Source organism: Camelus dromedarius, chromosome 32 (assembly GCF_036321535.1).
Source record: "Camelus dromedarius isolate mCamDro1 chromosome 32, mCamDro1.pat, whole genome shotgun sequence".
In the NCBI taxonomy this organism is placed as follows: domain Eukaryota; kingdom Metazoa; phylum Chordata; class Mammalia; order Artiodactyla; family Camelidae; genus Camelus; species Camelus dromedarius.
The window spans coordinates 13,951,351-13,978,521 of record NC_087467.1 but is presented as its reverse complement, the minus strand read 5'-3'; the positions used below and the strand labels follow the sequence as shown (position 1 = coordinate 13,978,521).

The window sequence follows — 27,171 nt, the reverse complement described above, 5'->3', positions numbered from 1 at the left end:
CAAAAACCCAAAACCAAACTCTGCTTTGAAATGCAAAGACGAGTCCCTTCCTGGGACGCGGCGGGGAACCCGACTCCGGGGGGTTTCCGATGGCGCCGAGGCTGAGCAGAAGCCCCTAGCCCTGGCGAGTTTCAGGAGCAGAGCCGTCTAGGCCTCCAGCTGGCGCTCGGGAGGAACGGCGTTCCCAGGGTGGGGCCAAGAAGGAAGGGAAGGGCGGGCGCGAGGCTACGGTACGGAACCCCTAGTGCAGGGAGCCCCTCACACCACCTGTCCGCAACCCGGAAACAGATGTGGGCCGCGCGGCGTGGCGGGGTTGCGGTTCCGGGTCGGGCCGCACCGCAGCCCGCGCTCCGCTCGCTGCCGCAGTGCCCCGCCCCCGCGCTCCGGACCTGGGCAGGCGGTGGCCGCCCGGCGGCTCCCGGGGCCACATGGCTGAGGGGGACGCAGGGAGCGACCAGAGGCAGGTGAGGCCCCGGCGGGGCGCCGACCTCCAGGCTCGGCTCGGCCTCGCCTCGCCGCCCCAGGACTCCTCCTCCGAGGGGGCCTCTGCTCGGGGCCGCCCCCGGTCCCGCCTGCATCGCCCGGTGCCGGCTGCCGGGCATTCGCTCCGCCGCGTTTCATTTTCCCGGCGCTTGCTCTCAGCCGATCGCTCTCCGGCCTGCCGCTCCCGAGTGTCGGCGGGGTAGGCCTGCCTCGGACAGTGTCATCGTCAACCATCAGCACGCGACTGAGCAGCTCCGGGCCGGAGGCAGAAACCTGGGTTCTGCTCCCCACCCTGTCCCCTCCGGGTCACCTTGGATGGGCGAGTTAAGAACCCCGTTTCTGCCTTTGCAAAACGGGCAATAATAACACAGACCCTGGAGTCCCCTGAGGGCCCACTATATCTTACTCATCTTGGCGTTGAGCTTTCCCCTGCGCGTGGCTCACGTGGGCGATCTTAAAGCTTTTCCTACTGGGCTGGAGGATACAATGAGATGATACAAAGTTAAATGTATACTTTGCTTCCCATTTTTCCCTTTAGATCCAGGTATTATTTTTTTAACCCGAAACCAAATTAATAATTTCCAAAATGTTTCGAGCGTTTGATTACCAAAGAACAGAAATAACCACCCAGCCTCGTGCCCAGATTCAAAACAAAAACGACGGAGATCTAATAGGAATATAGGGCTAATCTGTAGCAACGCGGCTGATGAGTGGGGGTGGGAGTTACCTGTTAAAAAGAGAAGGTGGAGCAGAGAAAACACGTCTGTCCTTTTACTTGTGAAGCTCACTACGGGGTATGACAGTGCATATATATTTTGGCTTAGTAGTGGTCAAAAGCACAGTGATATAGTAGCAAGGCTGGTGCCAGTAATTGCAAGAGTGTCTGGCATCCAGAGAGTACAACATGGTGACTGGCTGTAAAGAATGTGTGGCATTGTTCACACAGTGATCCTTCATACAAGCTAGTGACGGTAATTGCAAATACCTTATAAAGCTGTAAGGAAAACTCAGGTTTTTAGGGTGTGCATTCGTTGACTTTTTTCCCTCCCATCAACCTCTTTCAGAATGAGGAAATTGAAGCAATGGCAGCTATATATGGCGAGGAATGGTGTGTCATTGATGACTGTGCCAAAATATTTTGTATTAGAATTAGCGACGATATAGATGACCCAAAGTGGACACTTTGCTTGCAGGTATTTTTTCCCCTTCTCTACAACCATTTTCTTTTTTTAACTTTACTTATTTACTTATTTTTACACAGCCATTTTCAGCTTACAATATTGACTCTATATGATTGACTACTATTGTGTTTTTCTAATGATTATTCTTGTGTGACTTGTTCTGAATTGTCTTTTTTTGTTGATGGCATTTGTTAACCACTGATGATCTAAACATATGGGTAATTAAATCTCAGATCACTTTCAAGTTACACTTTCATTGATAGCCTCAATCTTTCCTATCTCAAATATTTTATTTATTTAAGTGTTCTTAATGTACCTTGGCAGACTTGAGTTTCACTTCCATTATCCTGTCCATTTAATAGGAGAGGGTCTAAACCTGGGGAGATAGCTAAAATTTAAGAGGAAGAATAGGTTAGTAATTGAGATGGTTTATAGAGTAGATACTTATTTCTTACTTATCTTTTTAAATAAAAAAAAAAATGGGGGGGGGCAATTAGGTTTACTTGTTTATTTTTTTAATGGCCAGGACCTTGTGCATGCTAAGCAGGCACTCTACCACTGAGCTATACCCTCACCCCTGATACTCATTTCTTTATTAATTGGGAATCACTTGTGGCTAGGATAAATAAATGAAAAGGTCAGCTATGGTTTTCTGTTTTGAAACTTATTTTGTTTATGACTGCTGATACTTTCAACATAAATGCTAAATTGAGTTTTTTGTCAGTATTTGTTTATAGTCATACTGATTTGAAAAGAAACGTGGTTCTCTACTGTTAGTTATTTAAAGTATTTAATAGTATTTAGTAGGCTTTTAAAAAAAATTTCTTAAGAATATCTGGAACAGTATAGTGCTACTCTATTCATTTGGGGTTAGGGTGTAATGCCTCTATTTCAGTTTTTCTTTTCCTTTTGTCTTTGTCCTCCTCACCCTTATTTTCTAAATTTTCATTGCTTTTATATTTTCTTTGCATATAATGATCTCTTTCTTAAAAAACTGGCATCATCATTAAGGTAGAAGCATAAATATGAGGAGGGAATTCTCTCCTGAGATTTAACAAAACAGTGGTTTTGTTTTCTAGTTTGGCAAGTTAGTACTCTGTCCAGTGACTAGTCTTTATAAATGTAGTTATTTTTGAGCCACGATGAAGTGTAAACAGATTTGTTTTTAAACTGCTTTGTAGGTGATGCTACCGAATGAATATCCAGGTACAGCTCCACCAATTTATCAGCTGAAGTAAGCTATAATTCTACACTTATATTTTTATAAAAAGATTATGCTTTAAAAAGATTATTTCTCTATACTGTACAGTGTTTTTATATAGAATATCTTTCTTAACAAAATGTATATAGAAATTAAAAACACCTTTGGACTTGGTATAGAGTACTTAAGTAAAAAAGTTAAATTATGTAAGAACACATTAATGTATGCCACTCAGTATGAAAGAGGATCACAGGGTTCATAGGGGTAAAATAGCTGCAGAATTGTCTTTAGAGATGGGGAAGGAAATCTTCCATTTACGTAACCTAGTAATCTAGAAAGCCTGGTCTGTAGAGTTTCTCCTAACCTGGTTCTGCTGAACTCGCCAGTTTCTTGACATGCCTCTGCCTAAGCTGGGCTGCCTTCCAGGAATCATCCGTGGTGCCTGTGGTGCTTGTTCTTTCCATTGTTGTCCAGGTACCATCTCAGCAGCCCAGGCTTAGTCTTAATGAGTCATGCCTGCTGAGTCCAAGTAACCTCTGATCCACCTTGCCTGCTTGACCTACTAAGATGTATAAACCTGTGCAGATGGAATTGCATTAAATCTCAATTACTAAAATGTCTATCTACCAGTGGGATTATTTTTTGTGTGTTTTAAAACCAGAGCAATACAATTTGCTATTAATAATGGTTCTGTAATTTTTCATTTTTTTAATTGAAAATGAAAGATGTGATCATAGAATACTTGTCAACATTAGTGCCCTTTTCAGAAAAAGTTAATTTTTGTACAGTCACGTGGCAACCAGCTTATTTGTTGGAATTGTTTTTAAGGCACCAGTTAGAAAAAAATTGAGAACTCTTGATAGTGTGGCAAATATAGTGACTCTGGAAATTTATATTCTGGAACTTATTCTGCCACTTAGGTAAACTTGGGCAGATTTATGATATCCTATGAACTCCCCTGTTTCTTAAACCATATTTTAATTGAATAATGTCAGTGTTAGTTTCATCATGGTTTTCTGGGAGGACTACATGAGTTAATGCCAATGAAAGCATTTTGGAACTGTATAGATTTATATAATACAACATTTTAATGAAAACAGATAATTTTTTTAAAAGTTAAATAAAAAAGATCAATTTGTGATTTAATCAGTATTTTCTCTTCAAGATATAAACACAATCTTTGAATAATCTTCTTTATTGTGTTTTATTTAATCTTAGTGCTCCTTGGCTTAAAGGACAAGAACGTGCGGATTTATCAAATAGCCTTGAGGAAATATATATGTAAGTGATAGATGATTTTTTAAAAAATTCTATTAGTGACTCTATTGTGGGCTTTTGTTGGAACTGTGATATGTTAAGGTCTTTTCTAAACTTTTTGTTAAGCTGCCTTTCCATTAACAAAAAGGATGCACTTGAAAGATTGGTTATATAATTTTATATATACATTTGATTTGAATTTTACTTACATACAAAAATACATTAATATTTAGAACCAATAGCTATAAAAACACTTAACTTATAAGGGTAAATTCAGATACTACGCTTATTTTGATATGCTATGTGGAATGAAATTTGTAACAGCAGAATCCTAAGCAATTATTCATTAAATTACTATATACTTTTACTGGTAATTTTCTTGTATTAGGCCATAATACTGAGGGTCTGTTGTATACTGTATTTTTCACTCTTACATTCATTCAACAAATAGTACATGACAGGCATTGTACTAGATCCTATACATACATAGTTAGCAAAACCAGAAATGGTCTCTGTTTTTATGGCATTTAGAATTTACTGGCAGAAGAGATATGACTCATAATATCACAAAAATGAGTGTAAAACTGTAGCTGTGGTAAGTTTTGTTAAGAGAAAGGTATTAATGTGCAGTACTAGTTTGAAAGTTAAATTATGGTCAGGGATGACTTGGTTGACTTAAAAGCTGAGTAGCTAAGTGAAGGTCACGGATGACTCGGTTGACTTAAAAGCTGAGTAGCTAAGTGAAGATGACTCCAGTGAAAGGCCGCAGCGTGCGCAAAGGCTCTGTGTCAAGGAGCTTGGCACATGTGAAGACACAAACTAATGGTGGTATGAAGTGAGAAGAGAGGGGAAGAGAGAGAAGGGAGCATGGTAGGAAAATGACGTGGTGAGGTAGGCAGGGACGTTATGGAGAGTCCTGTAGGCCATGTTGAAGATTTTTGTCTTTTTCCTAAGACTCATGGGAAGCAGAGAGGGGCTTTAAGTGCTGTGATGCCATGATAAGATTTTCATTTTGAAAACACCCTTCTATTTCTGGGTGGAGAACTGATTGGAAGGGAGCAAGAACAGGTGTGGGATATCAGTTAGGAGGCAGATGCAGTAGTCCAGAGAAGATATTCTGTGATATTTAGTGATTCCATCATCCTCAGCATTTAAGTATTACTTGTTTTCTCAATGAAATGTTTTCTGATACCTGTCCCTAACCTTACTGGCCACTCTACCTTTTGTGCCCCCAACAAACTTTAATCTTTTTTTATGCTTATTTACCAGTGTATCTCCCCTCTTAAAGTAGAATGAGATATACTGTAAATTGCTCACCAAAGGTATTGTAATTGTACATCTCATAGTCATTTTCTTTTCTTATCTTCCTTGATCTCTGTAATTTTGGGTGGTGTTGAACAGTTCCTCTTTCTTGAAAAACTTTCCACACTTGGTATTCATCAGTTAGATTTTTCTCCTGTCTATGCACAGTTTCATGCCCTCTGAAATGGCTTTCCATTTGCCTTTTTCTACCCCAAAAGTACCCCTCCACCCTTATTAAGAGATTCCCTCCTATAGGACACAACTTGCTGTTCTCTGTGACTAGTTCACTTGAGCTGTTCAAGAGTTAGGGAGGACCAGAAATTACAAATCATGTAGATGTGAAGCAACCTGACATCTTCAGAGCTGAGCAAGTAGTTTAGCATGCCATGAATATATACTGAGGTAGGTGTAAGAAGAAAGGACCTGTAAGCTGGGATATGGAGTTTGGAAATTATCTTGTAGGCTCTGGGCATTTTCGGAAGGGGTGATATAATCAGGTTTGGTTGGCAGTGTGGAGGGTGGTCTGTGAAGAGTGTGAAAGGAGGGACACCACAGGAAGAGCAGTTAGTAACTTGGGAGGGAGACAGTGGAGACCTTTATTAAGACAACAAGAACACAGGGGAGAAGAATGGTCCGTTAAAGAAGTACCTAAGAATAGAAACTAGGATTTGGTGATTGGGTAGATGTAGATTTAATTTGCTTATCATACCTTATTTTTGTTTAAATATTTTGCGTATGGACATTTTGAATATATGAAAATAATTATTTTAATAAAACAAAAGGTAAATAACAGATTTAAAAATACTTTGAACATTATACTAATTGGTGTTGAAAATAAAAGGGATTAAAATTTTTTTTAAATTTGAATTTATAATGGTCCATTTCAACAATACTTAATTTAAAATCCAAGAAAATGATTATTTTAATTTCCCACAGCTCTTCACATTTTGATGTATCATGAAGTCTTAGATTTGGAAGTTGGAGAGTGAGGCTTGTCAAAGCAAAAATTGCACCGGACCAAGTTAAACAGGCAAGGAAGACTTTCTTCAAGACTACTGCAATAGAGGAGAGAGGCAGAAGACAGTCTGAACCTGATTTCCTGAAACAAAAGGCAGGGGCGTTTGAAGGGCTGGGATGAACTGTAGGAAAGTACAGGAGGATGTTGGGGGGAGGTTGGTCAGTGAGTGTACAGCATGTTGTTACTTCCTGAGTCTGCAAGTGTGTTTCTCTGTGATTAGGCCATCTTTGTTTGCAGACTGTTGCTCATCAGAAGTTAGGCTCCTGCCCTCCCACAGAGACTAGGAGATAGGGGCACTGTCTTCCCTGATGATTACATTTCAAAAGAATTGCTCCCAGGTCCATGAGAAAGGCACTCCCAGGTTCTAAAACTGACAAAACTTCTAAAAAGATATCCATACATCCCGAAGGAGCAAAGGAAGAATTTACAATGACAAGTTTTCTAAAGAAAATGCTCTAAGAAAAGGGAGGTCAGAGCCTAGAGTTAGGAAGTTCTGCCTGTCTGGGGTTTAGTCAGGCTGTCTTGGCCAGGCTTCTGGAGTCAGGTTTTGAAACAGTGTGGCCTCTCTGAGTGTGTTTTCTCATCTGTAAAACGAGGAAAGTAGAATAGTATCATTGTGAAGATTAATTGTCATAGTCCATGGCATGTATTTTAGCACTGTATTATCGTAGCTCTCTTTTTTGTTCTTGCTAAAGGAGTCATCTCAACCAGTTTTGTCATTTTGAAAATGAGATAATGGAAATTATTCAGATCAAGTGATTTGTCTAAGGTCATACAACTGATTAGTACACTTCAGTAAATAGTTTACCCTTATGTCAACAAATACAAGTATTAGAGTATTAAAGATACAAAAATTAGAGCCATGATTAAAATGAGAGTCACAAGTAACTTGACTTTGTTTTGATTATTCTGGGTTGGATAATAGTTATTTAAGCATACTTAATCACAATATATCTCAACTAAAATACCAGTTTTTAATCCAGGTTGGTCTTTTACTCAATTTGAAACAAACTGTATTCTGGACTTTTTATATTCAGCTACTTTACCATAATTTAGTTTCATAAATAAAAGCTTAGCACTTCACTGCATAATAAGTAGTCTTCATATTTTGCTCCAGTTCTTAAGATTCAGCAGACTTCCTCTAGGACCACTGAGAGAGAGAGGACTCCAGCTTTTGTCTGTTCTAATTTACTCAGTCCTGTGAGAGATTTCATAACAGCAAAGGAAAAGTTTGAAAACCACCAAATCCTAGTCTATAGTTAAAAAGACATGAAAAATCAAATATACCTTAGTAAAGAAAAATATGAACAAACTATTGTCACATGAGAAAATACAAATACATCAGTAACAACAATAGCAACAACAACCCACTAGATAGAACTTTTGGGTCCAAGAGAAAGGATAATTTTCATTTTCTTCAGGAAACCTTTCACACCCACTACAACTTCCTTACACTAGATTTCAGTAAGTCTTGTTAAATGCTAGGGAAGAAAGCATTTGATAAATGATGTTGGGCAGAGTGCTATTGTATGCTATTCTGCGGGAAGCCATGGGCCAGAGGAGAGGAAATTTGGAGTTCAGGTTTAATTCTTCTTTATTATTTGGAAAAATTACTTACTAATTGTGGAAATTCTTCCAAGGTGTTTTCTGCTTCCCACCTTCCCTAGTCCCCTAACAACAACAAATCTGAATGGGACTATATATATTCACAGAGGGATGAATTTCCTTTCTCAAAGGGTGGTTGTAAGGATTAAGTGAGGTAACAAAGCATTTTATACATGTCTTCTATAAAGTAGGTGTTCATTAAACACTAGATATTACTATTACTACTTTTGATGATGGTGGTGTGATGAAGTCAATGAATGATATCAGGATATGGAGACAATTACATACAAAACTGTAGATTTGTAAGGATGATAATTACAAACATTGAGACATGAGGCCCAGTTTTCTCATTCACTTCCATACCCCCAGGGCTGCACATGGTGCTTGGTGTATAGGTGAGGGCTTTAAAGATCTATTGAATGAATTAAGAAAGGTCCACTTGAAAAGAAGCTACTTTTGTAAAATAAGACAAGATACTACTGTAAATCTGTTTTATAGATGAGGAAACAGACTCAGAGTTCAAGTGTCTTACTTGCCTAAGGGCACAGCTGCTTGATAAGAGAGCAAAATGCAGTGGTTGACCTGAGCTTTGGAGTAAGTCTGTGCTCACATTCTGACTTTGGACTTCTTACTGCTTATAAGACTGTCTTAGACAGGTTAGTTGATCTCTCTAGCTCTGTTTTCTCATCCGTACAATGGGGAAATAAGACTTGCTGTTTGAGACAATTAATGAGCATTAAATGTGTTGATCTAGATCATGTACTTTGGTCTTAGTATACATTCAATACATTTTACCTTTCTCTGTCTATACCTCTAAATCTTTTACTGAAAGGAGAGGATGGGATTGGAAATTGTTTAAAAGAAACTCAAACAACATTCTCAATTTTTAAAAACTTTTCCAGTTGACTTTTGCTTTATCCAAAAAAGGCAGATTACCAAAGAACACAGGGTCATTTTAGTGCTAAGGAATTTTGGGTGAGATGGGGAGGATTTGAGGGTACAGAATTGTTTGAAAACAGTGTTGTTTTTTCCTGTATGCTTGTTTTTAAAGTTTCCTTTGGTGGGTGCTGATGAGTGGTGATAAAGAGAGATAATGGTTTTAAGGTCAACTTTTAGAGGAAGGAGGTAAGGTATTATGAAGTAGTGTGGTGATTTCTTTAAAACATACATATTAAAACTTATCTAAAATTACTGTCATTCCCTAAAGAGTAGATACTTGGGCCTTTATTTCATTGCTGTTGCCATCATTTAACATAACTCTGACATGTTCTTTTTCTCAGTGTGCCTTTGAGATGGATTTAATCATCTGAGGCAGCCAAACAGTTATTTGGAACCAGAATGAATCAATTTGAGCAATAGAATACTTTGTTGAAAACAAAATATGAATGTAAAGTTTTGCACTGATTATCTTTTAAGTCTTGTAAATTGGCTTTCTGAGGGATTTTATCAGATGATTTGTATTCTTCTTTGTTGAAATTAGTATACCAAATAAGTGGTTTGAAATTGTTCAAAAAGTTCAGAAAAGCAAGCAATGATTGGACATCAATACTGAAATTATATTCACTGATAGAAACTAAATCACATTTATATCGATCTTAATTTATCCAGTTCAAGTTCAGAAATTTCCTTTCTCCTCTTTGGTTACAACTCTTCTGCTTATTGTAAGTAAGCAGTGTTAATTTGGGAGCCAGTTGGAATTTTTTAATGTTGATATATTAAATACTCATCTATAAATATTAGTAATCTCATGTTTTTATAAATTTCTTTTTAAAAGTGGTGGCTAGATTGCATATGATTTCTTAGATTCTAAATATGTCTATATTTTCTTAAATATGAGAAGGAAATGTTTTTAATAATAATTTTTCCATCTGAATTTTGTTTAGACAGAATATTGGTGAAAGTATTCTTTATCTGTGGGTGGAGAAAATAAGAGATGTTCTAATACAAAAATCTCAGATGACAGAACCAGGTAGGATTCAAAAATGTTATCAGTGCTCTTTTGATTTACAGTAATTAAATTTTTATGTAGATATTCTAATTGAAACTTTTAATGAAAAATCTATGCTGTTTTATAGCTTATATATGATAAAATATGTTTCTCCTGAAAGTTTTTTACTTATGTAATTATGATAATTTCTTTCGATAAGGTTTAGCCTCTTTGGTTGCATATTACTGTAAACTCATAGAAATAGAATTTAATGGATAAAGAACTTAGGTCAAAAATCTTTGCTTTCTTTGACTACGGTTAAGGTAATATGAACCATGTAACATTCTTCATGAATTATTAGACTATATAAGTTAGACATTAGCTTCAAATGAGTGTAGTGTTTATATAAAGAGAACTTTGGAAAACACACTGACCAATATTTGGGATATAAAAATTGACTTTGAAAATTGATTTTTTTAATTGAGATGTAATTCACATGTCATAATTATTCACCCTTTTAATTATTCACCTATTAAAATGTATAATTCAGTGGTTTTTAGTATATTCCAAACTTGTGCAGCCATCACCACTATCTGATTTCAGGACATTTGAAAATGATACTGTGCTTTATTACTATTAATCTTTTATTTAATCATTAAGTATATAACAACATGGAAATTTCTAATGTTCTCTGTTTACTTTGTTCCACTTACCACAAAGGCTTTTGACAGGAAAATAACTCTTCTAAGCCTGATTTTATTTTCAAATAAAGTTTTATTGTTATGTAGTCTATTTACTAATTTTTAGACGGGTTATTTACAGGGACCAGTTATTGAAGACGCCCTCATCAAAATAAGTATACATTTAAAGTTGATAGTAATATATATTTTTCCAGAGCATTTTACTGTTTTTCTATAGAAGCAAGTGTTTTTACTGCTTCCGCTAAAGTTAAAGAGATAAATGATACGAAGATATTCTGGTCATGGGACAATCTGTTTTGAAGTATTTTCCTTAACTTTTAATGTTCCATGTTCTGATTTTGCAGCATTTCAGGGCATCTGAGAAGAGTGGTTTCAAAACAAAATTGATTTTTGCCAATCCACCATTCTAGAGTGTGGGATAATTGCAAAAATGGAATTGATACCGGTAAAAATTTAGGACTCCAAAAAGTTTGGGATCACTCAATTATTAGAAAATTTTAAAAATTATAATGATCTTAAAAATGATATTTTCCTTCTCCCAGCTATATCCATAATTTAGTTTAGCCACTCTTGAGATTTGAGAGTTATCTGATTTAGGTTGTATAATTTATAAATTAAAAAAATTCTGTTTGGGATTTTTAAAATCAAAAATTGTTTTTGTAGACTTCATATTAAAATGGAAGAATTAATAATTCTGAAGTACAAATAAGGTATAAGATCGTGTTTGGTATCTCATGAGAATTTTCTTCTCCAGGGTACTCACTTGACAAGCAATTTATTTTTATTTTACTATTACTCTTCAGTACAAATTTATTATTTATTATTTCGTTTTTTCTACTATAGAAATACTAAATTTTAAAATAATTATATACAACTATTTAAACTTTAAAAAAATTCTGAACTAATTTTGGACTTACAGAAAAGTTGGAAAATAGTCTCATATCCCTTGCCCTGCTTCCCCTAGTACCATCTTATATAAAGTATAATGATCAAGAACAGAAAGCTAACATTGATATAATATCAACTAAGCTAAAGAGCTTATTTGAATTTCACTGATTTTTCCACTACTTTTCATTCTGCTGTTTAGGGTCCTGTCCAGAAATCTATGATGCATTCAGTTATTTCTCCTGACTTCCTTCTAGTCTGTAAATAGTTCCCCAGTCTTTCCTTGACTTTCATGATCTGACACTTTTGATGAGTACGGACCATTTTGTAGAATATCCTCAGTTTGTGTTTGCTCATTATTTTCTCATGATTGGAGTAAAAGTAGGCATTTTGGTGAGAATACCACAAAAATGATACTGTCTTCTTTACAGTGTATCATATCAAGGAGTTCATGGTGTCATTATGTTTTATTATTGTTGATATTTACCTTGATTCCTTGGTTAAGGTGTTATCTGCCAGATGTCTCCACTGTAAAGTTACTGTATTAGTTCAGGTTCTGTAGAGAAACAGAACCAGTACTAGGTGTATATATTATGTGTGTGTGTGTGTGTATGGATGTATGGATGTATGTATTTACATACATAAAGAGGAGGAGGGAAAAAGAGAGAGAAGGGGGGAGAGGTTGGGGGGAGGAGGGAGAGAGAGAGGAAAAAGAGGGTGAGAGAGATACTGATTAACTGATTTGAAGGAACTGGCTCACGAGATTGTGTAGGCTAGCAAGTCCAGAGTCTGCAGGGTGGGCTGGCAGGTTGAGACCTAGGGAAGAATCGATGCTGCAGCTCAAGGCTGAAGGCTTCGTGCTGGCAGAATTCCTTCTGTCTCCGTGGAAGTCAGTCCTTTTTCTTTTAAGATCTTAACTGGATGAGGTTCACTCACATTATGGAGGGTGATCTGCTTTACCCAAAGTCAGTGAATTTGAATGTGAATGCCATCTAAGAAATACCTTCACAGAAACATCTAGAATAGCGTTTGACCAAAATCTGTGTACCACAGCCTAGGCAAGTTGACATATAAAGGTAACTATCAGTTGCTGTCTTTCCCTTTGTAGTTGTTAAGTATCTTGGGGGAGATACTTTGAGGCTCATGTATATTATTTCGTGGGTTAAAATTCCATACTATCATTATTTTGTTGCTCAAATTGTTCCAGGTTTGGCCTTTAGAAGCTCTCAGATAGGTTCCTGTGTTCTTTTTAGAAGGTCCCAAATTTTTTTGAGTATGTCTTTACTCTCTGGAATCACAGGATATTCCAGGCTTATCTTGTATTTTCCTTGTCTCAACCCTGGAGTCAACCCCTTCTCATGGGAGCTCTGGTCCCTCTTACTAAGAATGGTATTTAGAGACCAAGACTAGTGATTTCTTAAGTGTAATTTCTTACTGTCTTATGATCATTCATCATGTCTCATATCCACTTAGGCCCAGATGTAAAGAAGAAAACTGAAGAGGAAGATGTTGAATGTGAAGATGATCTCATTTTAGCATGTCAACCAGAAAATCCAGTCAAAGCATTGGATTTTGGTATCAGTGAAAGTCAGACAGGTATGTTATAAGTTTCTTTTGAGGAAAGTGGGATGTTAGCATTATAAAGTGTTCTGAATGGTATAGTAATTTAGTAAACTCTCACATGTGAGGAAATATTTATTTGTAGAGAACTGGGTTTTTTTCCCCTGTCTCTTGGCCATTTTTGTATTTGCAAGACCTATCAGAATGGTGAGGGAAAAACAGAAGTTTGCTTTTTTTTTTTTTTTTTTTGCTACTAATCTAGAATTTTGAATTAGTGGCAGGAGAAATTAAAACTAAGAAAAGTTGTGTTAATATTTCCAATTCACATCCTGTTTTTATATTTCTATTTTGGAATCCTTAGCTGTCCCTGATGTCTCAGAGTTAAATTTTAGTCTATGCTCACAGATTATAAGTATAATAATTAAGGTGCAGTCACTGAATTAAAGCTAGTAAAATGACTTTAAGAGTTTAGTTTTTGCTTAAGCAGATCTGTTTCATCATTACTTAATATTCAACTTATGAATAGGCTGACGTGATAAATCAGTTCTATGTTTCTATCAGAAAATATGTTCCATTTTAGTATTTAAAAATTTTGAATGATACTATTAGTTTCCTCAAGTCTTTAAAAAACATGATAGACGAGGGGGAACTTTTGGAGTAAGGAGTCTCCTATGCCATTATATAGCAGCTTTTAAACAGTATCACGAAAATTTAAAGTTCTTGTATAGTGTCTCAGGACTAGTAGAAAGGGACAAAGAGGAAATGAAGGAAAAGACACAGGATAGCTGCCCCTGTTTCAGTCTAAGTAGCTTCCATTTTATTCATTCATGTATTATGGATTTGGCATAAGATCTCTTTTGGGAAATAGGATCCACTATTAAAAGAAAAAGTGAAAAATCAGTCATAAGAAATAGCATCCAGTTCGTATTAACTTTAGTGCTGTATTAGTACAGTGCTCACAGTGGTTCAAGAGGAGAACCCTACTCGGGGAAGGTAAAACATCCTGCATAAACCTGGTTTCTTGTCTTAGTCCTGCCACAAACAAGTGCAGTGATTTTTTGCAAGTTATTTAAAGTCTTCAGAAACATTTTTACAAATATAGTTGAAGTGTTTCATCAATTAGAAGGCAAACTGACTTGGTAAGTAAGATTCAGCAGATCAGTGAACAGAAATAGGAAAAAAATTAAATTCTTCTCTTCTGAATAATTTTTCGTCCTAAATGAGGCAGGTGCAGTAGCTAGGATGGTTGATAAGTTTCTCAACTAAGTTAAGAATAAAACTTATGATTCTTAAGCTTGTTTAAAAGGCAGAATAACTGGAAATCACATTACTTGATGGAATACCAACTTGTTATACTGTTGACATATTCAGTTCTATGAAGTAGGAACAGTTTTATTAGCTGAAGACATTATATTACAGCTATACAAAATAAAGTCATAGGTTTTCTAACCCAGAGGTCCATCAACTGTAGAGTAGATAAGTATGTTATGGTGTATTAGCAGCTGTCAATCTTTTTGGTCTTAGGGCCCCTTTATACTCATAAAAATTAGGTATTACACCAACTTACACTACTGAAACAATCCAGGATTTGAGTCCCAATCCACCATTTCCACTGGGTGACCTTGGCAAGTGAAAATCATTTATAAGTCAAGTAGTTTTATCTTAATGTACAATATAGTGGGAAACTTTTTACTAAAATTATAATTTAATTTTAAAGGACAACTATTGCTGGTTATTTGAGTTGATTCACCATATAATTTACATCTCTTTCCCCACTTCCCTCCCCATACCATTGCCAATTTTTCAGTATTTGAATGTAAAAATTTAAAAAATAAAAGTAATATAATTCTTTAAATTTATAGAAATAGAAGAGTTACCTCCGATTGATCATGGCATTCCTATTACAGACCGAAGAAGTACTTTTCAGGCACACTTGGCTCCAGTAGTTTGTCCCAAACAGGTAAAGTTACTATGTCTGGCTCACTCAGATGTTGTTTTTCCAAAGTAATTAAAGTAAATGGTTTTGCAATATTATCCTTGGTTTTACTGTTGTTTAATTTTCATGTAAGAAAAAAAGTATTTGCTCATTTTCTACCCCCAAATTACTAGGGATCACAGAACATTGTTTCTGTTTATCACTGCTTTCAAAATTGTATCTAGACTTTGATTTTCAAAGAAGAAAAACCCATTGTGGTAGTGTAGAAAATTATGGTGCTTAATAGCTTGTTAAAAAATTATTTGTCCTATCACGTGGGTCAAACTGAGTCTGTTCCAGTGTTGCCCAAGTAAGGGGACAGTGGACAGATTGGTTGAACCCAATTCTTCCCAATCTGAATTCCTTTTCCTATCTGCTTCTTGATCTTAGGTCACCTGATTTCCACCCAAGGATATCAGAATGGTAGACCTTTCAGTCAAAAATGGTATTCCTAGGTCTTTGTCTTTCTCACTCTCTTTTCAGCAGAATCATTTGCTCCTTCCTTGCTGCTGTAATCTAGCCTAAACTTTATTAATGTAAGAGACAATTTCAGTATGCCTATAAAGTTAAATTAATCAAAAAGTCTCATTAGCTTAACATAGATTTTAAGCATTAAGTCTCTTCCCTTTGGTCTCTGCAGCTACTCTACTGTCTAAGTTCTTCTGAAGCCCTGACCTACAGGGATATAGTTCTTTGCACAAGGCTTTTCACTCTCTTTTGGTCATTGGAAGAGGAAATTCTTTTCTGCATTGACTGCAGTCAGGATAACAGCTTTTGGTGTAGGCTTCTGGGGGCTTTTCTTTCAGGAACCCTATTTTGTCCTTGGCCATTGCTTATATTCTTGTTGCTAAGGTCCTCCTTAGACATTGTTGTGAATCTTTTCATCCTGGATCATTTTTCTGCTTTGACTATAATTCTGATTATAGTCACTTAGACTTAATCATAATTTGTGAGAGCTGGGATAAATCTTAGAGGTCAATGACTACTTTATTTTACTGTTCAGGAATCTGAGAGTCTGAGAAACAAGATTGCACAATTTTTGATCCAAGTTGGTCTCCCTGACTCCAGCTCAGTCTTCCTTACCTCCAGTATTTCTTCTATACTCCTTGCTAGTTACCTTCCTGAAAGATCTGACCACATGTCATTCCTCCCCACACACCTAGTCATCTTTGCTGATTTCTATTGGATACAAGTAAAAAATTTCAACTCATTATACGAAGCCCTTTGTGATATGACCCTGCTTTATCATTCTGATACATCTTCTATCATCTCATTCACACTCTTAAGTTTAGCTACAGAAAACTGTTGGTCACTTTCTGAACCCTTCTCTTTTATGTCCTGCTAAAGTTGCCAGATAAAATATAGGATACCTAGCTAAATTGAAATTTCAGATAAACATTATTGCATGGGATATACTTATAATAAGAAATTATTTGTGGTTTATCTGAAGTTCCAATTTAAGCATCCTTTGTTTTTATTTACTAAATTTGGTAGATTTGTACATGCTGTCTTCTCTGAATGGAATGGCTTCTGCTTGTCCCCTCTCCCCTTTTCCCTTTTGATGCAGAAGAATTGTCACTTAACTTTCAAAACCTGGCTCATGTTACCTCCTCATATAGAGAGTTTTGGTTTTATCACATTTGGAACATATCATTACTGTACACCTGTCACATTGGATACATCTGTTTGGTAAATTTGCAGAGCTCATTTCTAGAAATTCTCATATTTTCGTTTAAATTTTTCTACATGGGGAAAAAATTCTATATACAAATACCTTGGACAAGGTTAGTGCTTAAATATTTGTTGACAACTGGTGCTTAAAAATACCAGGTCTATCATTTTTATACCAATTGAGCGTTCCAGTGTCTGCCCCTCAGATGAGGAGAAAACTTTGGAAATGGCTTTTTCAGATTCTTTAACTATTTCAATACAACAGTGTATCTGTCAGTATGCTTTAAGTTTTTTTAAGCATTTATTTATGGAACAAATAAAAATTATACATTGTTTGTATTACTGCTATTTTTAAGGTGAAAATGGTTCTTGCCAAATTGTATGAGAATAAGAAAATAGCTAGTGCCACCCACAACATCTATGCCTACCGGTAAGTGACCATCACAATTCTAGGAATGTGCGATTTGTAACAAATGGGGGAAACTGATGCATGATTTAAAAAACAACAGCCATTATGTGTTTTTTTTTACATTATAAAAGTAGTATCTGTAGAATATTTGGAAACTGTAGGAAAAAAAGAATCATAGGAAAATGCAACTCTTTTCTGCCATTAAATTAACAGATACTGTGAAATATTTTTTTTCCTGTGCAAAGTTTTCAATGCTTTACTCTAGTATCCAGTTTTTTTCTAAATGTAACAGAAGCATTTTTCCATGTTGTTATAATCGCTTTATAAACATTATTTTAATGGTGGTATAATATTTGAGGCTCCAGACCACAATTTAACCATTTCCTTTTTGTTTTAGTTTTTTTTTCCCCACTATTATAAAAAATAGTCCTGTGAACATCTTTGTATGCCTTTTGAACTATTTCCTCAGGGTAGGATTCTTTTTTGAAATGAAATGTAAGTATAATTTAAAAGGAAAAAAGAACAGATTCCTAGTAGAATTATCAAAAAGTGTGAACCTTTTTGAAACTCCTGATATATACTGCCTTTCTACATACTGCCTGATACATACAAACTTTCTAAAGTTTTTCTTTTAAACCAGTTTATGTTCCCATTAGCAGTGAATTTAGAGTGGCTTCTTTCACTACGTATCTTTTAGTTTTGAATACAAAGTTTTTACACAAATCTCTGCTGATTTGTTAGTAAAGAGATGAAGGTATATTTTTTAAAATATGCAAATTAGTACAGACTTAAAAGTATAGCGTTTAGGACTAAAATAAGTCAGAATATAGACATAGGAATTTGGTGCAAATTTAAAATGTGATTTAGACTATTTATAAAATCTAGGCTATCTAAAACTCAAAAATCTGTAAAAAAAATTCATCATTTTGGATAGGTGAGTTTTTAATATTACTAAGTCACATCCCTTTAAGTGCCAAAACTTACAAAAAACTATTTGTTATGTATTTCCCTACTTACTAGAGTATCAGTAGACAGAATTTTGATGTTTTCTTAATGAGTTAGGATAATCAACATAAAAATTTGAGATTTGCACATATTAACTACTACAAGTAATAAAAAAAAATTTTCTTCTGTATAGCACAGGGAACTATATTCAATATCTTATAGCAACCAATATTCAAAAAGAATATGAAAATGAATATATGTATGTATATGACTGAAACATTATGCTGTACACCAGAAATTGACACATTATAACTGACTATACTTCAATTAAAAAACTATATGTATGAGAGATTAGACCGTGTTTGCTCTCAGTGGTTAGAATGTGCTGTAAAAGTATTAATAGGTACCATTCAATCATCCTACATATTTCTTGTGTGCCTACTCTGTGCTAAGTACCTGAAAGTTAATTCTAATTATTTTAGCAACTCTGCGACTGTAAAGAAGTTAACTTTTTCAATCACAAAAGTTGTTAAGTGGTAGAGCTGAATTTGAGAATCTCATTTCATTTATCTCTTTTTATTCCTTCATGGTTGTGTGGCTGCATTTTCAGTAGTCACTGTACATGATGTTGATCTTAAGTTATCAGAAAGTTAAATACTGTGCCAGATACTCTATTACAGGCCCCAGAGTGTTGGTTTTTAAGTTCTTGAGTATATTTGCATATTAATGCATGATCAGCTGTCACTTCTCACAGATGTCAGCATGACTGTAGGTAGCAGCCCCTCCAACTCACCCCCTGGTAAAACTGATACTTGGGAATGAAGGAGCTTAGCTTGTCAGAATTGTGGGTCAGATAAGACTAGAAAGGCACAAAGTAGAGGCTTGAAGGACTCCACAGGGAGTTAAATTAGTAACTATTATTTGGTGCATGGACTTTGTACATGGAGTGTTGTATATTTTGAATGCTTAGGGCCCTTTTAAGGTTACTTCCTGGTTCTTGGGCTGTTCCTGCTTTGGAGTTATGGGGCATTCTTCAGGCTACTGGTACACACAGCTATCGGCTGCTGCATCATTATCTTCCTGGCATGTGAGGAAAGGGTTAGTGAAAATATCCATGGTACTTTTTTTTTTTTTTAAGGCTAACAGTACTGATTTATATAGTCAACTTTTTTCATTTCTTCCATAAAATCTTAGTGTGTTAGATTATAATTACAAGCCTAATATAAACCAACCCCTGACTCCTTTTTGCCTTAAATTTGCCATATAAAATTTAGTTTAATAGTACTAACTTTCTTGTCTTCAAATGAGGCCAACTCTATAGAGTGTGGTCATAGTAGGTGAGCAGTAAATATTTACTGAATGAGTGAATGGATAGCTGGATTGGTGGATGGAAAGATGAATGAATGGATGTGACTGCTATAATAAAATAAATCTAATCAACTTAAGTGTATGCATAAGGTAGTATCTGGCTTTTTGTAGCCATAGTCAGGAAGATGTCTTTGCTACCTTTGCCTAGTCCTGGATGGTTCCACTGGCAGGGGCCTAAGAAATCCATCAGACGGCATACTTAACTGGCACTGTTTTCTTTTTATATCTATACTTATTTGCCAAGCTTCTTCTACTACAGCGTAGCTCTACATTATTATTATTCCAAATGCTAACTTTCTAGATAATTTAAATGGGTAAAAATACCATGATTTTCCTCTGATATTAATAACTATCCAGGGGGAAATTATAGAGAAAAATAAATCTTACAATTCTTAGAATGAGGAAGATAGATAAATGCTTGGTGGCTAGAATAAGATGTTAGGAAAGCATAAAGGGTTAATTTACATTGGTTTTATCACCTCCATCTTTTTTATATACTTTTTGCATTTCTTTCACTAGTGCTTGGGCTCTCTGATGGTGGGAGTACACCACTTATCTTTTTATATCATTTCATAGTGCCTAGAATGTAGAATGCTTACATACAGTATGGTCTCAGTAAATGTTTTCCAGTGACTACTCTCTATAATCTTGGCTTCAAGATTAAGTGGAAGAAGTGTCAGATATGTAAACTCACCTTCCCATAATTGTAGCACTTCTGGTTTAAAGGAGGCACCCTTCATTCCTAGCTTTCCCAAATATAAAAAGTGAAGCATACTGGATAGTAAATCATCAGTGAAAAGGTAGCTAACATATAGTTCAAGAAGGATTTTTAAAAACAAATATGCTGGTTTTGGGAGTAAATTGATGGCACCAAGTATGAAGGAGTAACTTTCATTACAATATTTCAAGGTTTCAAAGTATAACACTGTTATATGTATTTCTAGAATATACTGTGAGGATAAGCAGACCTTCTTACAGGACTGTGAGGATGACGGGGAAACAGCAGCTGGTGGGCGTCTTCTCCATCTCATGGAGGTAAGTCTGAGTTAAACCCTGTTAATCCTGTTTTGCGAGCCATAAAATTTCTCAACAAATCAGAGCTCCATTTAGGAATAAATAAATCTATAGACTATAGACTATATAATATGAGATGTATTTGGTTTTATTAGTAGTTAATTTTTAAACATTGAGAGGTATTTTTAACCACTGGATATGGGGCAGAAAGCAAAGGGTTAATAGCAAGTGCTGTGCTTTCAGGCTCTTTCAGTCATAGACAGAAGATTATCTTCAGCTCTGGAAATACTTACCCTTTTTGTTTCATGACAGTTTCCTCCCCTCTATTTTCTCTGTTTCTGCCTTTGCAAAACTCCTGTTAGTCAGATACTGGACGTCTGGATAGATCCAGAACGTTTCTTTTTTTTTAATTAAGTTGTCCATCCCATTGCCTTACGTTCTGAGACGTTTTCTTGACTGTCTTCCAAAATTTTTATTGCATTAAAAATTTTTTAGCAACCATGTATTTAATTTTCAAGAGTTCTTTCTTGTTCTCTATTTTCCCCTTGTCATAGTGTGCTATTCAGCTCTTACGGATGCTGTATCTTCTAGAGTTTCTCTGAGTATACTAATTAGTTCCTTTTTTTAGATGTTTTTTCCCTTGAATTTTTCTTGCTCCATTTTAGTTTGTTTATCTTGTCCTTTCTCTTTCATGCTGCTGGATTTTCTTCATCTGTCTGGTGATCATTGATTGTTCATTAATTTTAAGAATGGATTGTTTTTTCCCCTAAGGTAGTTGCTACAGTTTCTTCTGCTATTGTATGTGGAGGTTTGTTTTCTAACCAGGCCATTCCCTTGATAGGAACCCTGTGTGGGTCAGGCCTGTAGACTGGTGGGCTTCACATTAAGGGCAGCATTTGACAAGTGTCAAACTGAGGAAGACCTCACTGGTAGGCTCCAGTGATCACTCACGCAGCCCCAGTTCTCTCTAGTGGTTTGTTCAGAGGCAGGTTTTGTGTTGCTCTTTGGCCAGTGGGTAAAAAGCTGCCTAAGCTAAGCTATTCTGGTTGAAGTCACCAAGAACTGGAATCCCACCTGCATGATCTCCCCTTCACTCTGCCCAGTGGCCCCGAATTTGGAATTACAGGACACTGTGGAGCACAGTGTTTGTTTTCTAAACATTCTGTCCCCTGAATTGTTACTAATCTCACTCTGCTCATTCATGGTTCTGCCATTAAAGACATGGGGAAATTTTATGTGCAATTCTATATATGGGTTTTTCATTTTCCTTTAAAACTCACATTTGCACCGGTCTATATATGTATATAAATATGCTTCTGAACATCACAGATTTTGAATGTGAGAAATGTCATGGTGGTGGTATCACGCTGGTATGGAGGGATTCTGCTAGGACCTGATCGCTTTAAACACATCAACAACTGTGCCAGAAACATACTGGTGGAGAAGAACTACACAAATTCACCGGTAAGTGGCTACTGATAGAAACATCTAGAGCTTCTTACCACTGCCTGTGAAATTTAAAAAAAGAAGAAAAAGAAAACTATGAATGAAACAGAATGAGTGAGGTGCATTAGAAAAACCTCTAGACTAGGAAACTGGAGACTTTCAGGTTTTAGTCAGTACAGTGTGATTGACTAGTTGTGGGACCTTGGGCAATTACTTCATTTCTTCAAACCTTTATTTCATAGATTCATAGTTTTATAAAACCAATTTATACCAGTTAGTCTCCACTCCCTAAAATTGAGGCCTATAGATGCTGTAGCTAATGCCACAGTGAACTCGGTGTTCTTTAAACATCTATAAAATTCTAACATTCTCTGTTAGTGTCAAAGCATATTCCCTTCCCCCTTGCATGATGCCTTCTTCCTTTAGACTCTGAGTTTTTTTTTGTTTCATATTTCAAATGTGTTCGTATCTATTTTATTTAAACTTTGCTGCCTTACTTTGGAAAGTGGACAAAAGATTAAATAATACTGAAATTAGTCAAACAATCCTTTAAATGTTTTCCTTGATTATCCTGGATTGTTTTAAAAGTGTTAAAATAGGCTGTAAAACAGAAAGATGATGCATATGTAAGCAATTATACTTTGACTATTATACATATTCTATATGACTAGATTTAAAATTTCTAAGCCTTCATATAAATGTAGGGAGATTCTACACTGATTTATGTCTTTTTCAGGAGGAATCATCTAAGGCTTTGGGAAAGAACAAAAAAGTAAGAAAAGACAAGAAGAGGAGTGAACATTAATACCTGAAACTATATGAAAGGTTAATTTGCCTATAATTATATACAAATTCCACAGTCATCAAGGAATATATTGTGCAGAGAGAGGATCCTGCACTGTTCAAGTCAGCTGATTCACTGTGGACACCAACATTATCTTTTCTTCTTTGGTTATATCATCTGCCAAAAATAGAGAACTTGTGATATATTCATGTGTGTTTCAGGCTGATTCAGAAGAATTAATTTGAACTTAATCACTACTTCATCTAATTTTAGGACGGTAACAGTTGCCCAGGGCAGTACCTGAATTAACTGTCCATTTCAGTACATGTCAAGTGCCTTTGTTAGGTGGGGAAGAAGTGTCTCTAGGGTAATAGAAATACCTGATTTCTTGTCACCAGGATTCTCATTTTGTTAAATGAATATTGCCTTTTACTGCTCTTTATGGCTTATTGGAATAGGGGCTCATTGAAGATTGGTCTTATAGAGTGTCTTCTGTGATTTTAGTATGTAAGTATGTCATCTTTCATTTTATAGTGTTCATCATGGCGTAATGGATTAAGTGAAAATCCTGGAGTATCCATCTACAGTTAAGTGCTGAAGTAATAATTCATCTGACATTTGTTAGCACAAGTGTTATGCCTCAATTTCTGTCTCAAATTGGTGATTGTGAAATTTCAAAAAGTGATTTTCTAGCCTCTGCTTCTTTTGTTTAATTCTTGTAATGTTAAGCAATACGTATGGTGTGCCAGTATTCTCCTCTCACCCCTGTAATGTGTTGGTGTAATCTTCTGGTTTCTTTTAACAACCTGGAAATACCTTTCTTGTGATCTTCATTGAGGAGTTAGAACCACGCTAGAAGCTGTGCTGTGCTTAATGGGACATTCATAGAATGGGGTAGAGGTGGCAGAACAGCACTGGTGCAGGGCAAGGGTATGTTGTGCAGTTATGTAAATGTGGTGTGTTTCCCATCCACACTCCAGCTATCTTTCTCAACTCCTTGACTTGGTGGAGAGAAGGAACAAACTTTTGGAAAAACAGAAACTCCCTCTGTTTTTCCATTCTTATGAAATCTTCCTTTTCATCAGTGTTTTATAAAATTTTCTTCTTTCATCTGCAAGTTGTGCAATTTACCTCTAGGCATCTAGACAATAAATATATCTATGAGATATAACAATAAGTCTTAACTGTTCCCTTTCAGATATGATTGCAAACGATTATTTAAAATTATTAATTGGCCATAGATTTGCCTGATCTTCCTTTCCTAACAGAGGGAACAGAAATAAGGAAACAACTTGGGATGGTGCTGGAGCATAGAAAACTTCAGAGAAAAATGGACAAAGACATTTTTTCCTTATTCTCTGATGTTTTACCTTTAAGAGATCCAAATCCCGACTTGGTATTTTTAAGAATCTAGTAAACAACTTTATACTAGGATGGATTCTGAGAAATAAAATCTAAATTATATTTGTTGTAAGTGTGTTTGATTGTTGCTTGTTATCAAGAGTCATCAGAGAATGACCTATATTCGTTTAAAACATTTACCTCAGAGTCCATGAAAAAATTAAGTACGTTTTATGTATTAACTGGTAAAATAATTAAAGAAGTTAAGGACCATTAGTTAACATTAAAATAATTTCACAATTTTGGCATGTCAAAATCTGTGAAAGAACGTATAAAACAGTAAGAATTTGGTGCTACAGAAAAGTAAGTGCGAGTTAATTATTCTGCAACACCAAATTTGAATTTCTTTCACGCTGTTTTATCTAACATTTATTTAGGTCTTTATAGAAAACCTTTATGTCTATGATCTCATTTTCCCGTATTAAAAAAAAAAAACTTAACTTTTGCTTCTTTCATTTATCAACGAAATTTTCCAGACTAAAAAACTCAAATCTCTTTTGCCAAAGTCAGCTGGTAAAGAGCGATCTAAAAGTCTCCAATTCTGGAACCTGAGTTATTTGACACTCTGCATTATGGACCCCTAACTAATTATAGTATCTTTTTTGTCTCTTTAAAATTTCTCTCGATTAGAGGGTTTTCAAATTCTTCAAATAATAATATTCTATAACCAAATCTATGCTGTGGCATATTTTATAGTATATTGTATTAGTTAAAAATATTCTCTATATGTCAGTATATAAGAGCAAGTAACATCTACTTTTTAAATGGGAATAGCAGTATGATTTGGAGATATGTATCATGAAACAGAGCCTGTTTGAAGAGAATTATATCAAACTAATCACAACCAAGGAAGAATAGCATTAAACAGATACTGCCTGGAAGGCAGGTAAAATTTATTGGGAAAACTGTATAGTCATCTGTAGTTCCACTTTCTAGAGACAAGCATTACTAACATTTGGTATGTACATCCTTCTATTTTTTTCCTATGCATGATTTTGTATATATGGCTATTTTTCTTTCCATAAAAATGGTATTAAACTGTATATACTGTTTTGTATCCTGCATATTTCATATAGAAGTATATTGTTAACATTTTCCCATGTCAATAAATATTCTTCTATGGCTTAATTTCTTATGGCTACATTGTATTCTATATTCTGGATATAACAAAACATACTAACTAGTCCCCACTTGTTTCCAATTTTTAAGTTTTTTACTATTATAAACAACTACAAAAAATGAAATCATTGTATACAGATTTTTGTAAATATCTCTGATCACATTCTTAGGAAAAAATCCAGAAATGGAGTTTCTAGGTCAAATGTTTGCACATTCTAGTAGCTCAATTGATTTAGCCAAATTGTCCTCTAGAAAAAATTTCTCAGTTATATCCCCATTAGCATTGTATTAGAATATACTTAAAATTCCAAAGATGTGGGAAAATAGGCAGTCTGGTAGGTAAAACCCAGTATCTTTTTTTTTTTAATTGATCTTTTTTGTTTTGAAATAATTACAGATTCACAAGGAGTAAAAATATTCAGCTTTCCCTAACAGTAACATTGTACATAACTATATTTACCAAAACCAAGATATATATTCTGGATCCAAGTTCTTTGTCAGGTGTGTGATTTGCACTTAACCTTCTCCCAGTTTGTAGCTTGTCTTTTCATTCTTTTAACAGTGTTTCTTGCTGTGAAAGTATTTAACTTTGATGAGATACAATTTATCTTTTTTTTCAGTCATGTTTTTGTGTTATGTCTAAAGACTCTTTGTTTAACCCCAGGTTGTGAAGGTTTTCTTCTGTTCTCTTTTCAGAGTTTCATGTTTTTCATTTATATGTATTATCCATTTTAATTTATTTTTGTGTAAGATGTGAGATTTAATTTGAAGTTAATTTTTTTCATTTGGTTGTCCAATAATGGAAGTGACTAATTTTTAAAATCAAACTTTTTACTGATGAAATTTTTACAAAATAAAGTTATATAACCAGCATTTAGATGGAGAAAAGGTCAGTACTAGCACCCACAACCCCTCTTCATCCAGTCCAATCATTGCTGCTCTCCTCCCTGCCAAGTAACCACCTCCCTGATTTCTGATACCAGAAATGAATTTGATCTGTTTTGACTTATACTTGTATAAGTGGAATCACACAGTATGTACCCTTGTTTGGGCTCCTTTTGTTCCAACGTTTTGTGAGATTCATTTGGGTTGCTGCACATGCACTTCTTTCATTCTTACCACTGCATAATATTCCACTGAATGAACATGAGCTTTAGTGTCTACTGCCCAATGGTGTGCCGGTAAGTTTTTAACAACTGGCTCTAGGGTTGGTGCTGATTTATAATGTTAGCCAGTTCCCATGGTGTAAATACTCCAACTCTGTCCAATTTCAAGCTACCAGTGTGAAATCAGTGGGCTTACGAAATTCCTGGAAATTTAACAATCACTTACTGTGAGCTCCAGCACCCATCACTCACTGCCAAGCAGTTTTCCAAAGTAGTTATGCAGATTTACACTCCTACTGGTAGTGAATGGGAGTTCTAGTTGCTGCCCATCCACGTCTGGCATCACCTGACTCCCATTTTACTCATGCAGTGTGGTGGGTAGTGGGATCACTTGTGGTTTTAATTTGTATTTCTCTGATGGCTAATGAAACTGAACACCTTTGGTTTTACATTTACTACCTGTGGTGGCTGAATAACCTTGTAATGACACATTTTCTCCCCTTCCAGGAATGGAAATATGGGGTTCATCATCAAGTTTGGTTCAGATACAGAGAAATACAGCTATAATTTTGCATATCTGAGCACCTAGTCTGTAAATTTCAACATGCCATCACCACCTCACTGGTATACTAAATCTGTGAATTTATTAGGAAACTTAAATCTTTTTTTGCTCTTAGTTTCCTAATTTGTAAAAATGTGGATTATGATTCTCTCTGTTTGAGGGATATTATGAGGGTTAAATGAGATGTGTTTAATGATACTTAGCATGTGATAAGCATCCAACAAAACCGTTAAGTAATTATTTTTTCACTA

At 35.5% G+C, this 27,171-nt stretch overlaps 1 protein-coding gene across 6 annotated transcripts; it reads left to right on the top strand.

Annotated features, from left to right (window-relative positions):
- The first annotated feature begins 311 nt into the window (after window positions 1-311).
- IMPACT (impact RWD domain protein) lies at window positions 312-25,261 on the top strand. Of its 6 annotated transcripts, none has more exons than XM_031439043.2 (12): window positions 312-464; window positions 1,548-1,676; window positions 2,846-2,898; window positions 4,084-4,146; window positions 9,931-10,016; window positions 13,034-13,156; window positions 15,028-15,080; window positions 17,123-17,196; window positions 20,433-20,523; window positions 21,832-21,966; window positions 22,685-22,720; window positions 23,267-25,261. In XM_031439043.2, exons 1-12 carry the CDS (start codon window positions 429-431, stop codon window positions 23,321-23,323), a joined length of 936 nt encoding a protein of 311 aa, XP_031294903.1. In that variant the 5' UTR covers window positions 312-428; the 3' UTR covers window positions 23,324-25,261. The 6 variants fall into 6 exon arrangements, with proteins under 6 accessions (XP_031294903.1, XP_031294900.1, XP_031294902.1 ...); XM_031439040.2 differs by having other exon boundaries at window positions 313-464; window positions 14,983-15,080; XM_031439042.2 differs by having other exon boundaries at window positions 313-464; window positions 14,983-15,080; window positions 22,685-22,773.
- The last annotated feature ends 1,910 nt before the right edge of the window (window positions 25,262-27,171 follow it).